This window comes from Nyctereutes procyonoides, unplaced genomic scaffold (genome assembly GCF_905146905.1).
Source record: "Nyctereutes procyonoides isolate TBG_1078 unplaced genomic scaffold, NYPRO_anot_genome, whole genome shotgun sequence".
NCBI classification, from domain to species: Eukaryota; Metazoa; Chordata; class Mammalia; order Carnivora; family Canidae; genus Nyctereutes; species Nyctereutes procyonoides.
Window position 1 is genome coordinate 29,586,262 of NW_026575046.1, and position 14,150 is coordinate 29,600,411.

The following is a 14,150-nucleotide window of genomic DNA, read 5'->3' on the forward strand; positions in this document are numbered from 1 at the left end:
TATCCTCACCACCCCTCAGTCCCTCTACCTTCCCCTGCAGCCACAAAGCAGGCTGTGGATGGGGAATCAGGGGAGGCCAGACTGAGCTGTACACTCACCTGGCTACACATTCATCCCCAGAGCCCAGCAGGTGAGCGACATACAACAGTGCCCCCTCATTCCCTGCAGGGTGAAGGAATGAGCCTGTGCTTTTCAATTAATCCCTATAACAACACTTTGAAGTGGGCCCTATTTTAACGCATTTTGCAGCTGGGAAAGCTGAAGCTCAGAAACATGAAAAGATTTGCCCAGGGTCAGGCAGCCATGGAATGATAGAGTCAGAATTTGAACCCAGATCTGATTCCAAAGCCAGTGTACTTCCCCCATCACAAAGGAACAGCAGAAGGAACATGAGGCTCCCAAGGCCATGTTTCCTGCGGCCCACCCTCAGGAGGTCCAGGCAGGCCCTCTAACTTCATGGATAGGGACTCAGAGAGCGTCTGACACTCAGCTCAGCTCCAGGCCCTGTTCGGACTCCTGGAGGTCAGGGGAGGGAGGAGGGAAAGCTAACCCCTTCGGGCTTAGCTGGAAGCAGGTGCCTAGGATACTGGGTCCTAGTGCCAGGCTTGCATCTGACTTGCTGGACAACCTGGACAAGCCGTCCCTGGCTCTGCGCTCAGAGCTGCCCTCTCTGAAAAGAGGACAACAGGTTTGTGCCTTCTGTGTCAGCTGTTCCTGCCAAGGTTCTGTGCCCTTGGAGGCTGCGGCCAGAAAACGGATGTGGATTTGGGGGAACCAAAATTAGAGGGTCCCCCCTCCTGTTTCTGCAGAGGTCCACTGGCTGTTTCCTGCCCACATTGGAGATGGCTCACACAGACAGGCCCCCTGTGGGGGTTTCCAGAGTTAGTCTGCAGCCATCGAGAGCAGAGGTTGAGAGCACAGAGCCCAGTGGCTGGACTCACCTCCTGCTCTACCCCTCAGCACTGGGGCACCTCTGGATTTGAAATTTACCTCGGCTTGCCTCAGTTTCCTCATCGGTAGGCAGCACGCACACACCTGCTGCCCAGGAGTGTTGGGTAAAAGGCTTGGCCGTGCATTAGCAGATGCTCAGTAAGGGGCAGCTATCATTCCTCTTGAGGGTCCTGATCACCTTACCTCTGCCCTGGGCTCCTGAGCTCAGTGGGTGTTCCAGGGCTCAGACCGCAAGGGGCCTGCCCAGGCCCCCCAGCTGGGTTGTGAGTCCTCCCTCCTCTGGAGGGAGACTTGCATTGGAGTGCTCCTGCCAACCCCTCCCTCCTGGCTTGGCAGCGTGAAGACAGAGCCGGCCAAAAATATTTGTGTGGGTGGCGGAAAGTTAACTCTTCCGCCTCTCTCTTCTTTCCTGGAAACCGTGGCCACCGTCAAATACAGCAAAACAGAGGCAGAGACAGAGTGAGGCGAGGCCCCTGTGGGGTGTCAGAGGGAGCCCTGCCCCCCCACGCCCACTCCTGCCTGTTGCCATCTGGCTCTGTGATGGTGTGGGTGGTGGCAGTGGTTGGTGGTGGTGGGTGGTGGGGAGGGAGGCTCCAAGGCCTTAGAATCACGGCATCCTGCAATGCCAGGGTTGGATAGACCCTCCAGCATCATCTGGCTCAACCCCACCATTGTGCCTTTGGGCAAACAGACTCCAGAGTACAGAAGGCACCTGTCCAAGGTCACATGGCTAGTGAGGTCTTTTCAGAATTCTGGTGGCTCTTCATGAGAGTTTAAGATTCTGTGACACTCTGGTGTGGAAATCTGGCAGCAGCTGGTGAGTGAGAAAAAGCACAGGGAGGAGAGAGGCCCCGGAGTCATCTCCTCAGTGTCTCTGTCTCCCCCATCACGGTCAAGGTGTCAGAGCTGGGTTCAGGCAGAGCCCTGCCACTCACTGGTCGTGTGACTCAGGCAGAAGTCATTTTGTCTGTCTGAGCCTCAATTTCCTCACTTCTGAAATGGGATAACAACAGTACCTCTCTCAAAGGGTTGTCGTGATGATCTATTTCAACAACTTAAGTGAATAAGCCAGTATGGAACAGGTGTTCAGTACTGAGAGTGCCCGTCGTTCTTCTCTGGGCAGAAGGTTGGCTTCTTTGTGCTCATTTCACTGCCACTGAGGCTGCTGTAACAGGTGCCTTTTATCTCTCTGATCCTGACGCTTGTTTGCCTCTCTCTGGTTGGCATTGATTTGCCCCAGGGCCTGGGAAGTCACTTCACTTTCCTCTTGCCTACCACACACTCCTGGCACAGCTCCAACCAGAAGCCAATGCCTTGACCCAGCTTGCTGCGGTGAGGGGGTGGGGGTGCTTGAGACCCCACCTGGGGGCGGAGGAGTGACCTTCTGGTCAACCACCACAGCAGGTGAGGTCAGTATAAGCCCGGAGGTCACAAGTGTCCACAGACTTTCACACTGCGGATTCTCACTATCCACGGCCAGCCAGTGTGCGTGTGTATGTTTGTGTGTGTGTTTTATGTGTGTGTTGGGGGGGGGTATCTCCCCATTTCCCAATAGGATAAGTGAGATTCAGAGAGTGCATACTTGCCAGAGTTACGCAGCTAAGCGGTGGCCGAATCTGTGAACCAAGATCTATAAATCCCAGGGTTTCCTCCCAGTGTAAATGGCCACTGGCCCTGTCTTAAACTCTATCGGCCCATCCTGGGGCATCTTGTCCACCTCCACTCTGTGCCCCCACCCATGATTTTCAAGCCTTTGTCTCCAGCCGGGAGCTCTCCCTTGCTCTCCAGGCTCCCTGTGTGGAGCTGACCACACTCCTCTCCCTTGCAAGCCCCAAATCAAACTCATCTCCTTGTTCTTCTGGACACCTGCTCCTTCCCATGTACTCCTGATCTCTATTCACAAAATCACCCTGTCACCAGAGCGACAAACCTGGCTGCAGCCTAGACTCCTCCCTCTTCCTCCACACCCACTCTCCATCTGCCTCCCAGCCCAGCCAGTTCTTCCGCCCCACTTCCCCTCCCACGCATCCCCTCTCCGCATCCCGCACACCCTATGGGAAGCCTCGTCCCCTCTCTCCGAAATTCTCATCATTGTTAACGTTTATAAATAATCATACTGTTAATTATTATGGTCCTTGTTATCATTCACAGCTCCCCCCACCAGATTTTAAGACTTCACGAGCCAGAGTACCCATAGCTTCTTCATCCCCATTGTATGCCCAATAGCTTTTATGGTGTTTGCCAAGCAATAAAAGCTCAAGACATTTTTGTGTAATAAAGGAAGAGCCAATGTGTATCAAATTACATCTCAGAAACCCTACGGAGTCCTCTGCATGCATTTTCTCACTTAATCCTCCATGCAACACCACACTGGAGATGTTACAGTTCCTATTTTACAGATGGGGAAACTGAGATTCAGAGAGGCCATGTGACTTGCTGCCAGCTTCACAGGTGGCAGAGCTGGGGTTCTAGCTTAGAACACACAGCTGTGCCGTTCCCCTTGGTTCACATCCTTCTGGCAAGGAGTTTGGGGGGGAGGCGTCCCTGACCCCAGTGTTGTGTCCTCCACCCCATTGTTTCTGTGATTTCTGTAGTGTATGTACCTTTGCTGGCATGTGAGAGAATTCTTTCTAGGCGGTGCCCAGTTAAGTATTTTTAAATAACTAGATGTTTATTTAATGTGTATTGGGGGGAAACGACTTAGCACAACATACTTGCGGTTTTCCTGCAATTATTGCTTAAGATAAGTCTGAAGTAACAGGAGTAAGTTATTTAAAGTTGATTTATGGAAAAATATTAAGCAAATAGTGCGTCAGGTGGCATAAGGATATGGTGAAAATTTGGGATGTCAAATGGCTGAAGCTTGGGGCTTTCCCATGGGTATGTGAGACCTGTACCCCAAACCCTAGCCAGTTCTCAGGGCCACCTCAAGGTGGGCAAGTCTCAGAAATCCAGCCCAGGACACCCAGAAGACTGTCTCATGTGCTGTTTCATTTCTCCCTGTGCAGGTAGATCATCGTAAAGGAGGGCCTCACAGACCAGACACGGGTTGAGAGAAGGGCTTGGGGGCTTGGGGTCCTCCACCCCACCCAGCCCAGGAGGGCCCCACAGTCGGACCTCGCCCCAGCTGTGTGACTTGGCTGAGGAAGACAAAGCTGCAGAGAGCCAGAGGAGACCCCAAAAGGAGCAAAGACCCGGTGCTCACACACACAGGTGGCTGGCCAGGCCCCACCAGGCCCTGGCTTCTCTGCATCACTAAGGAGAGGCAGCACCATGCTGGGTCCCCACCTCCCACCTCCACCCCATGGACTCAGCGAAGACAGGCCTACCCCCTTCCGGATCCCTGATGGGAGCTACAGGTGTCTGGCCCTGGAAGCTGAGGAGAGCAGCGGTGAGGAGGGCCTGCAGGGAGAGTCAGGGCTCATGAATTTGCAGGAGGACAGGGTGGCCAACAGGAACAGGGACAACTCTGCCTGCAGAGCCACCCAAGGGGCAACAGAGCTGCCCAATGCCCTGGGCACCCAGCAACCTGCCTGCTCCAGGGAAGCACGAGACAGGCCCCAGCGAGATAGCAGGGCCAGCCAGGACTGGGATGCAGCAAAGGCTCAGCAGGCGATGACAGCCAGCCTCAGCCCCCGCACTGGGCCCAGGGTCGCCCAGAAACCAGGTAAGTTCACATCCCTTTTCTGGACTGCCAGAGCCCATTGGGGACCCCCCGGGGCTCCTGACCATACTTCCCCATGATGCATAACAGTCCCCCACAGTCCCACAGACACGCCCCAATTAGCAGCCGTGGGGGGTGAGGCAGGGGAGGCCGGGGTTACGTGCAGTTCCAGCTGCACCGCATCTATGCCCACTCTTTTCTCTGCCAAAGAGGGCAAGTGAGAAGTCCGCGAGAGAAAGCCCTGCTATCACGCTTGGTTAAACAGAAGTCCGTCTCTCACTCTTGTCTGCCCTTAATCATTCATGGCAACAAATGGCCTCGGTCCCAGGCGATGACAGGGCAGGGGTGCCTCACTGAACCTGCGGAGTGGCGGCTACTTGAGGGTGCTGGACATCGAGGGTACTGGATATAGCTCTGGGCAGAGCAGATGAGGTTGCTGCCCTCGTGGAGTTTTCAGGGTACAGACTGAAGCCTTTGTTCCCATCTGACCTCCTAATTTTACAGATGGAAAAACTGAGGCCCAGAGTGAGGAAGAGACTGCTCCGAGTCTCTTGGCCCATGGGCGGCTGAGTTGGGGCCACATTCCTCACCCAGGCCTCAGTTTCTCATCTGTTAGGGATGACAGGGGCAGCATCTGTGTCACCTGGGCTGCAGCGAGGACCCAAGGATGGTGTATAGGGAAGAGCTCAGGGTGCCTGCCTGGCAGGAAAGCCAGGAGGGAGGGAAAGAGGAGGAATGAAGGAAGGGAGGGAGGAAGGAAAGGAGGGAGATCATCCCCCCCAACCCCACCCCGCAGGCTCAGGAGACAGCAGAGCAGAGCAGGACAGGGAAACCCACACTGAATCACCTCCATTGCCCGGGCCCATGGAAACGCTGAAGTGGGTCCAGATGGGGAGGACGTGAGCCCAGCCATGCTCGCTGAGGCAGGAGCCGCCGCCAGCAGATGCTGGGGGCACAGGGCGTGTGGGGGACACAGGCCTGGGAGGGCTAATGCGTCAGGAAACTGGAAGAACACCTCGTGTCTCTGCAGGCATGGCTGCCGCCCTGGCTGCCATCCCCCGGCCGCCCCACCCACTCTCTCCTCTGAAATAATTCTCACCAGGCTCTGATCACCCCCCACGGCAGGCAGCAACCACCCCCCCCGCCCCACTCCCCCACGCTCGGGTCACACAGGGAGCTGGGTGGGATCCAGCAGCTGCCTTCAATGCATGAAGGGCCCGGAGAAGGAGGACCCCAAGAGGGCCCAGCAGCCTTGAACTTGAGATGGGCCCTCATACCAGAGTCAGCCCACACTCGGGTCCCCGAAAGCCAGGAAGCCCCAGGGCCCACTCCCTCCCTCTTATAGACCCTGGCTGAGGGTCAGGAGCCGTGGGTGCCGGTCCCAGAGCTGAGAGCAACCGGCCAAACCCCAGCAAATTGCTTTCCCTTGGTGAGATTCCGTTTCATCATTCATGAAAATAAAATTAAAATAGGAGCCCTCTCTACCTCATAGAGCTATTGTGAGGGTGCAATGATCTTAGATCGGGGTAGTGTTCTGGAAATTTTACAGTGATCATGTGGCGGACATTAATAATTATTAAAACAATCATCACTGACTCAACAGTATGAAAGCTGTTATTCCTTAAGCCCTTCTGTGCCAAACCCACGGTGCTAGGAGCTTTACGTATGTCATTTCACTTAACCTCACAGCAATGTCCATACTATGATTATTTCTGTTATACGGATGAGAAGATTGAGGTCCAAAGAATATAAGTGACTTGTCTAAGACTCCTGACTAGTAAGCTGCTCACTCACTCAAAAGACCAGCCATGGTCTTTTGAACATGGGGCTTTGTTCTTAGCCACCACCGTATTCTGGATTTACAAGGGGAGAGTTCTGTCTGCGACCTCCTGCAGTGGAAGAGACCACGGGGGAAGGGAGGAGAGGGGCCACCTTGAATGAATCATGTTTGGCTCCTCACATAGAGCTAGGTCATTTCTCGTCCATCTCACTACATAGCCTTTCGAGGCTCCGCATTCCACAGAGACCTCGGTCCCTTGCCCCAAGTCACACAGTCAGTGCTGGAATCGAGACTATGATCACATTCTTCGTCCTGACAATCTAGTTCATTTCTTCCTTTAACGTCCAGCCAGATGGTCTCCAGTTCCATCCTGGACATTTCTAGGGACGGATGGGGCAGGAGTGACCTTAGGAGGATGTCTCTGGGAAGTCTTCCTGGAGGTGGAGGCAGGTAGGAAGCTGGAACTTGTAGGAGAGTAGAAATCCGGGTGGTCTTGGGTCAGAGCCCACACTGGCCTTTCTGCTCCCTCGGGAAAGGGAGGGGCCAGAGTCCTTTCTCTGCCTGGAGATCCGGAGGGAAGAAGCCTGTGGAGTTGCCAGGTTATTAGTGGATTAGGGCTTCCTTTCAAAGCTTCCTCTGAGTACCGCCAAAGGATTATAAGCATCTTCAGACAATTACACCCGTCCTTCCACAATTATATCTGCTTCTCTTGAGTGCCCCCTGGCAGTTTTAAGTATGGGTCATGGCATTTTCTGCCTTGGGCACCCACCACCTGGGATGGGCAGGTGCTGGTGCCATTTCTCTATAGCCAGAGTACCAGCCAAGCAGGGCAGAGTAGGGTCCTTGGCAGGCTGGGGTCCTTGGTTGGAGGGGCAAGGGGTGCAGAGAGATGAGGTGGGCAGCAGCCTGCAGCTCCAGTGTCCTGCCATCAGGAGAGAATATATACGGGCAGCCAAGTGTTGGGTAGGGCACATGATCGGGCCAGGGGTAGTTGGTCCAGAGCTCACCAACAGAGCCCTGAACCTGAGATTATTGTGGAGATAATCTTGTGGAGACTCTAAAGCCCAGAGATGGCAGGCAGATGGCAAGCAGCCTGTCCAAGGTCACACAGTATGTTGGTGCAATGCTAGAGTTGGAGCTTGGGGCTTTTGCACCTCAGTTCAGCTGCCACACATGCTATCCTAATTATTTTGTACGGGTTTCTACATTTCATCCTCTAAACAACCCTATGAAGTTCATACTTTTCTTAGCCCTGCTTCACAGATGAGGAAACTAAGGCACAATGAGTTTAAGTGACTTGTTCACCATCTCAGGCCTGTGGGTGGAGGAGCAGAGATTTGAACCCCAGGAGGTCCGGGCCCAGGCTTTCAACCACCTTCTGTGCTGCCTTGTCTCCATGGAAACGAGGCAGCAGGCTGTGTTCTTCCACCCACCTAGGACTGGAAAAAGGTTGTTCAAGCTCTGGAGGATGGGAAGGGGGGGTAATTCTGCTAAGCCATATCCCTCGACCCCAATACACTTAAGGAGACTTGGGATCCACTGCTGATCCAGCCCCTCCCGCGTCTGTGGCTTTGGGAGAGAGGGTAGACAGAGCAGGAGGCTGGGCAGGATGCCATCCGCACTGCTTCTCACTTCCACACTCCACAGTGACCAGAATAGGAGGGCAATGGCGTGGGGAGCAAGGTTCACGTACACCTCACATGTGCACTCACACACACGCTTGCACTCCCCCCAGATGGGTGCACATATGCGTACATGTTCTTATGCAAACACTCACGTGTACATAATCACATATCTGCACACGTGCACACTGTGCATGCCCTCAGACATCTACATGTCCATGCATGGGATATGCACTAGTACCCACACACACACCCGGCACTCATGCATGCCTATGTTTCACATGTATCAGATTTGCATACATAGCTACATCCCACCTGCACGCATATTCCCTTCCTTAGATACAGGTTAAAAGCATGTTCTTTTCTCCATTTTCTTTTGCTCACATACTTACACTTTAAGATCTCTCCTGCACACACACATTCTCTCCTACAGGCATATCCACTCTTGCACACCCACTGTCACACACCTACATACAGACTGAAGCACTTTCTCTGTCCTCTTCCCCATCTCTTTCTCTTTCATACCCACCCACACAGTAATTCTAGCTTCTCTCCTCCCTCTCTCTCTCCTTCTCTCTCTCTCTCACCCACACAGTTTATTTCCTGGTTTCCCACAGGCTGGGCGATAGCCACTTTTCTAGCACATGTACTCCTAAGGCAGGCAGGCAGTACCTTACCTGGTGCCAATCCGCAGGACCCCCTCCATGTTTCCCACCTCCCCAGGTGACAGTCCCAGTACAAGAGCAGCCAGAGGGTCAGAGGGATTCTCTGCAGACCCTGAGGCCAACCAGAGGGATGGGAGCAGCCAGGGAGAGTTTGTCCCTCTGTCACCTGACCTCCTGCACTCTGAGCCCACCCACTGGGGACAGGGGATGTCCCAAACCCAGGCCACCTGCAGTTCTGTGTTTCACAGGACCTCTGGTTTGGTGGGCTCACATCAGCACACTTCTAACTTCCTCTAGCAGAAATCTAAACACAGAACCTTGATATGAAAGTGGAACCACCCTGGTTGAAGGGGTGGAGTACTTGGAACCCGGGGAAACTTCGGTGAAAACCCAGGCCAACATTTTTCCAAGTGTAGTTTGGTTTCAAAACTGGTGGGAGTGTGAAGGGTGCTGGTTATCAGTACTGTTTCCAAGCCCACCGCCTCCTCACCACTGGGAGGGTGTGTTAGAATGTGGGCATCTCGACTTTTAACAGCATCCCCACTTGACTCTGATGCACACTGACCACTGCCATGGGGCTCTGCTGAGCTCCATCTAAATGGCGTTTAGTTCACTGAAAAGATGTGGAACTGAAACCCAAGAGCCGCACAACATCCCTGCCGGGCTCTGCTAACCCACCAGTTAAATCAGGGGAGGGTCCCAGGCCAGCAGGGAAGCTGCTACCTCCCTCAGTCCCCATTTGTCCGGGTCCTACCAAGGTAGACAGTTATTCTAGTCACCGGGGCTGTAAAGGGGGAGGGAAGATGGGTCTAGGGGGTACCGCATCTGGATCTGAAAGGGAAGGGGCTGCGGAGGGGAGGGTGATGTCAGTTATGGGGACGGAATCACAAAGATTTAAAAGAAGAGGGGTCGGAGGGACAGAGAAAAGCTGGGGAGACAGAAAGAAGAGAGTGAAATGAAAGCAGGAGGATTTAGGGACCGACCTCGAGATACAAAAGAGGAGGAAACAGAGACACGACGAGGCAGAAGGGTGCGGCGCAAGGGAGGAAAGCGGGAGCGAAGGGGGCCCGCCGGGATCCCGGGGCCGGGCCCGCGGGGGAGGGAGTCGCCCCGGGGGGGGGGGGGCGGGGCGGGGCGGCGGGCGGGGCGGCGCTAGGGCCCCGGGGAGCGGGCGGCAGGAGCGCGGCTCGCCCTCCCGCCCAGCGCTCCCGGCTCCGGGCTCCCGGCTCCCGGCTCCCGGCCCCGGCCCCGGTCCCGCGCGGCCCGCTAGGAGGTGGCGGCGGCGGCGGCGGCGGCGGCGGCGCGGAGGGGCGCCCGGGGCGGAGCGGGGGCGGCGGGGGTCGCGGGGCGGGGCGCCCGGACGGACGCGGCCAGGTGAGCCCGGGACCGCGCGCGGCCGGAGGTGAGTGGGGGGCGCTGGCGGGGCAGGGGTGCGGGCGCCCGGCGAGCCTCGCCCCTGCCCACCTGCGCTGTTCCCCGCGCCGCCCGGGGGCAGGTGGCACATCTGGGCTCCGGTCCCCGCGCGCAGGGCGACCTTGGCCGAGTCCCTGCGCCCCCGTGGGCCTCAGTTTCCCCATCTGTACCGCGGCGGGGGGCGGAGGTGCTGGAGAAATCTGGAATCCGTGGAGCAGCGCGGACGCGGGGAAGCGGCTTCCCGGGGCTGCGCGGGGGCCCGGCCCTCCAGCCCCAGCCCGCAAGCCCATGGGTGGGCACGGGGTGGGGTGTGGGTGCTGCGGCCCCGGCCGGCCGGGAGCGGCGGGCTGGGCTCGGCCGGGCTGACCGACCGGGGCGGCCGCGGGGCAGCGGAGCGCCGGGTGCTGGCCTCGCGTCCCCCTCCCGCGGGCGGGGCCAGGCGCCGGGAGGGGGCCAGGCGCGCGGGACCGGGACGCGGGGACCACTGGCCGAGCCCCCCCGCCCCCGGGGAAGTCGGGGTCCTGCCTGAGCCCCCGGGGGCAGAGGAGTCACTGTCCCAAGGGCTCTACAGCACATTCTCAGGACACCCGGACCACTACCCGGTTTGCCCAGGTGGGAGGCCGTGGAGGTGAAGTGAGTGGAGGGTGGGGCGCCCCCCCCAATCCCTACGCTGCTGCTGCTGCTGCGGAGTCAAGGGCTCCAACCAGACTCTGACCCTCTTTGAGGACTCTGGGGAAAGGGTCTCCCTTGCTCCCTATCCCACCCCAAGTTATGGGCTGACTCCGGATTGGGATAGGGAGCCCCTCTGTTCCCCGACTGGGCTGTCTACAAAGAACAAGAGTGAGCAGGGAAGCACCAGACACCCCACTTCCCACCCTCTCCTGGGTGACAAGTGGCACTGGAATCAACCAACTCGCTGTGGGATCTGGAGGCAAGCCCTGTCCTCTCTGGCTCCCAGTGAGAGGGTGGGCAGAGTGACCCCTGAGGGGACAGCTGCATGGGAGACTGCAGTGACCGGGCGGGCAGTCCCAGGGTGCCCCACCCCTGCCCTGGTGCACGGTGTAGGATGAGATTAGATGCTGAGCAGAGGAACTAGGGTATGCTGGGATAAGGGACTGGAGGTCTTGCTGGTGCCTGTCAGCCTGTCACCACCCCCCTATCCTGTGTTGGGTGACAGAGCCACATATAAAGCACTGTATTACCCCAAGCAGTGGGCTGGGAAAATGCCATTTGAAGTGGGGTCCCCTGCCTCTGCCTATGTGGTTTGTTTTTTTCCTCCTCTCTGTCCTCAGTTTCCCCATCTAGACAACAAGGGGGGATGGACTAGAATCACTCAGAGTTTGGTATTCAGAGAACTTCTCAAAAGCAAGATTTTTGCTGCAGTGCTGCCCCGGCTCCCATTTTTTTCAGAGTGGCCCTCACTTTGCAGGCAATGGGCTAGCTCCTCCCATCTCCGAAACTAGCACCTAAATTAAGTCGTGGGTGGAATCAGCATTTAATGGTTAAAATAAGGCTTTTAACCCCTTCCCTCTCTTGTTGGCTATTGCCCTTCCCCTAAAGTGAGAAAAAGGACAAAACCCCGTGGCACCCAGGTGCCTGTTTCCCAGCTGATCCCTAACCTCTTTCCATCAGTGTTCTGTTCCATCTCCCCATACTAGAGCTGGGGAGACTGAGGCTGGGGAGGAGATGAGATCTGACCGGGATAGTGCTGTGAGTGGAAGGCAACAGAGCCCCCTTTCCTTGGAACAGAGGAGCTCCTTGATAAGGGAGGGGGCAAGTGGCAGAGGTGCATCTGGAGAGATGAGAGAAGCATGGGGGGAACCTTCTTTATCTGCGTGTCCTTTCCCCGCTGATTGTGCCCTATCTTCACGGTTGGCACATGAGCCTACTTTACAGCTCTAGGGGTGGACCGGGCAGGGGTCAGCACTCTCCCACCACCTGCCAGCGCCACCATCCCACGGGGTTGTACACACCTGCAGGTCTAGGGGCCTGGCCTGGGAGGCACCTCTTCCTTCAGGGCAGCTCCCAGGCTTCCAGACATGAGCTCATCAGAGCTGCTGATGCCAGGAAGGGAGGGACCAAGGGGGGAAGCAGGCAGGGCTGCCCAGCTCAGGGCACTGCAGGCCCCCAGGGAAGTGGAAGGGCGCCTCCACTGTGGAGGATTTGTAGGCTCTAGCCCTCATCGTTGTTTGGAGGCAGAGACAAGATAGGCTAGCAGAGGGTCAACGGGGGTGGGTGTGGGGATGGTCAGGTGCCCTGGGCTGCAGGGCAGGGACCTGTGTGTTAAGCCCACCTCTGTGGCTTGCTTGCTGTGTGATCCCTTGCTCTTTATGGACCTCAGTGTCCCTGGCTAGTGACAGGATGGGTGGGTCCTTAGGTGCTAGGGTTACAATAGTGAACAAAACAGGTAGGTTCCCGCCCTCAAGGAGCTTGCATTTTGATTGAAGAGGTAGATAAGAAAAAAGGTGGCAAAAATAAACAAGATATTTCCAGATAGATTAAAAAGGTATGTATTTAAATAATAAATAAATAAATAAATAAATGTATATAAAAGCCTTGCTGCTAAGATGGAGAACAATCTGGAGGGTCTACTTTGTATTGGTGGCTGGGGAAGGCCTCTCTCACTCCATTGGAGTGGAGACCTGAATGTTATTTGAAGGGGTGATCATGGCTGGCTTCATGGAGGAGGCATGTCCAGAACTCAGGTCCAGAAGAATGGGAGGGATTCGGTTGCGAGGAAGGGTGTTTCAAAGGACAATAAATAGTTTAAAATAGGAGCTAGGGTGGGGTTATGGGTGGGGGTGGCCATTGGCATAGGTTCTGAAAATGCCTTCGTCCCTCACAGCTACAGGCTGCAAACCCAAAGGAGCCCCAGGCCTGTGATCCAGTCAGAGGAGTGGCTGGGCTCTGCTGAGTTAGGCCTGTGTGTGTGTGAGCTCATAGTCCTTTGTGAACTGTCCCTGGACACTGGGTCTCAGTCGCTACCCAGTGTGGCCAGAGGAGGAATCAATGTGGGGACAGCCTCCAGGCCCTGTAATTCCAGAGGCTTACAAAAGCCCTCTCTCTCCAGAATGAAATCTTTACCAACTGGCCACTGCCTGAAATTCCACCATCCTAGCTTCATCTTTTCCACTCGGTGAAGTGGTGTAGTATAGGACTGTGGCAACCTTCCCCTCCCCAGCCCAGCCTCCCAGGGCCGTGGCAGGTGAAGCAAAACTCAGTCTCCTCCTGTGGGACCTGCTTCCTGCATGGCCAACACTCGGATTCTGTGACTGGACCCCTGGGTTCTCCTCCTGGCTAGCCGGGAGATCTGAAGCAGATTATATAACCTCTCTGGACTTGTGTTTCCTCCTCTATAAATAGAAATAATAATAAACCCTATCTTTACTGTTGTTTTGAAATCAAATGACGATACATGCAAAAAAGATAACTATCACTTATTTGATAATATTGTCCTGTTTTTTTTTAATTTTTTTTTATTTATTTATGATAGTCACACACAGAGAGAGAGAGAGAGAGGCAGAGACACAGGCAGAGGGAGAAGCAGGCTCCATGCACCGGGAGCCCGACGTGGGATTCGATCCCGGGTCTCCAGGATCGCGCCCTGGGCCAAAGGCAGGCGCCAAACCGCTGTGCCACCCAGGGATCGCATATTGTCCTGTTTTGATCTCTGTTAAAGTGGCAAGCCTTTGAGAAGGTGGACCCTAGCTCAAGACTCACATCTCAGTATAAGTTACTTTTTGATGTTTGGCCAGGAGCAGGTTTTGAAGGCAGGAGGATGGGCACAGCACAGTAGAGAGGAGCCTGGACCGCACGTTAGGAACAAATACCTGAACTTTCAGTCTTAGCTAAGTAACTGGTGGTCTTGGACAAATCCTTTGTTTCCTCTGGGGTTTGGGTCCTGGTTCGGAGTTGCGATGAAATGGGGTAGGAAGGATGTGAGGGGATCGTGGGAGTGAAAGAGCTCAGTGAACACCAAAGACACGAGGCCAGCAGGAGGCAGGGGAAAGGGGCAAGCTGGAGAAGCCCCCAGACAGGAGAGTAGGCTGACCTGA

At 55.8% G+C, this 14,150-nt stretch overlaps 1 protein-coding gene across 4 annotated transcripts in view; it reads left to right on the plus strand.

Annotated features, from left to right (window-relative positions):
* Positions 1-14,150, plus strand: part of SYNPO (synaptopodin) — a 54,857-nt gene that overhangs the window by 13,896 nt on the left and 26,811 nt on the right. For 2 of the 4 annotated variants that reach the window (XM_055325474.1, XM_055325473.1), the window contains exon 2: positions 3,960-4,618. In XM_055325474.1, the coding sequence (XP_055181449.1) occupies positions 4,225-4,618 (394 nt within the window). In that variant the 5' untranslated portion in view covers positions 3,960-4,224. Of the gene's footprint in view, positions 1-3,959; positions 4,619-9,965; positions 10,085-14,150 lie in introns of those variants that run through there. The other 2 variants (XM_055325475.1, XM_055325478.1) reach the window with 2 other exon arrangements.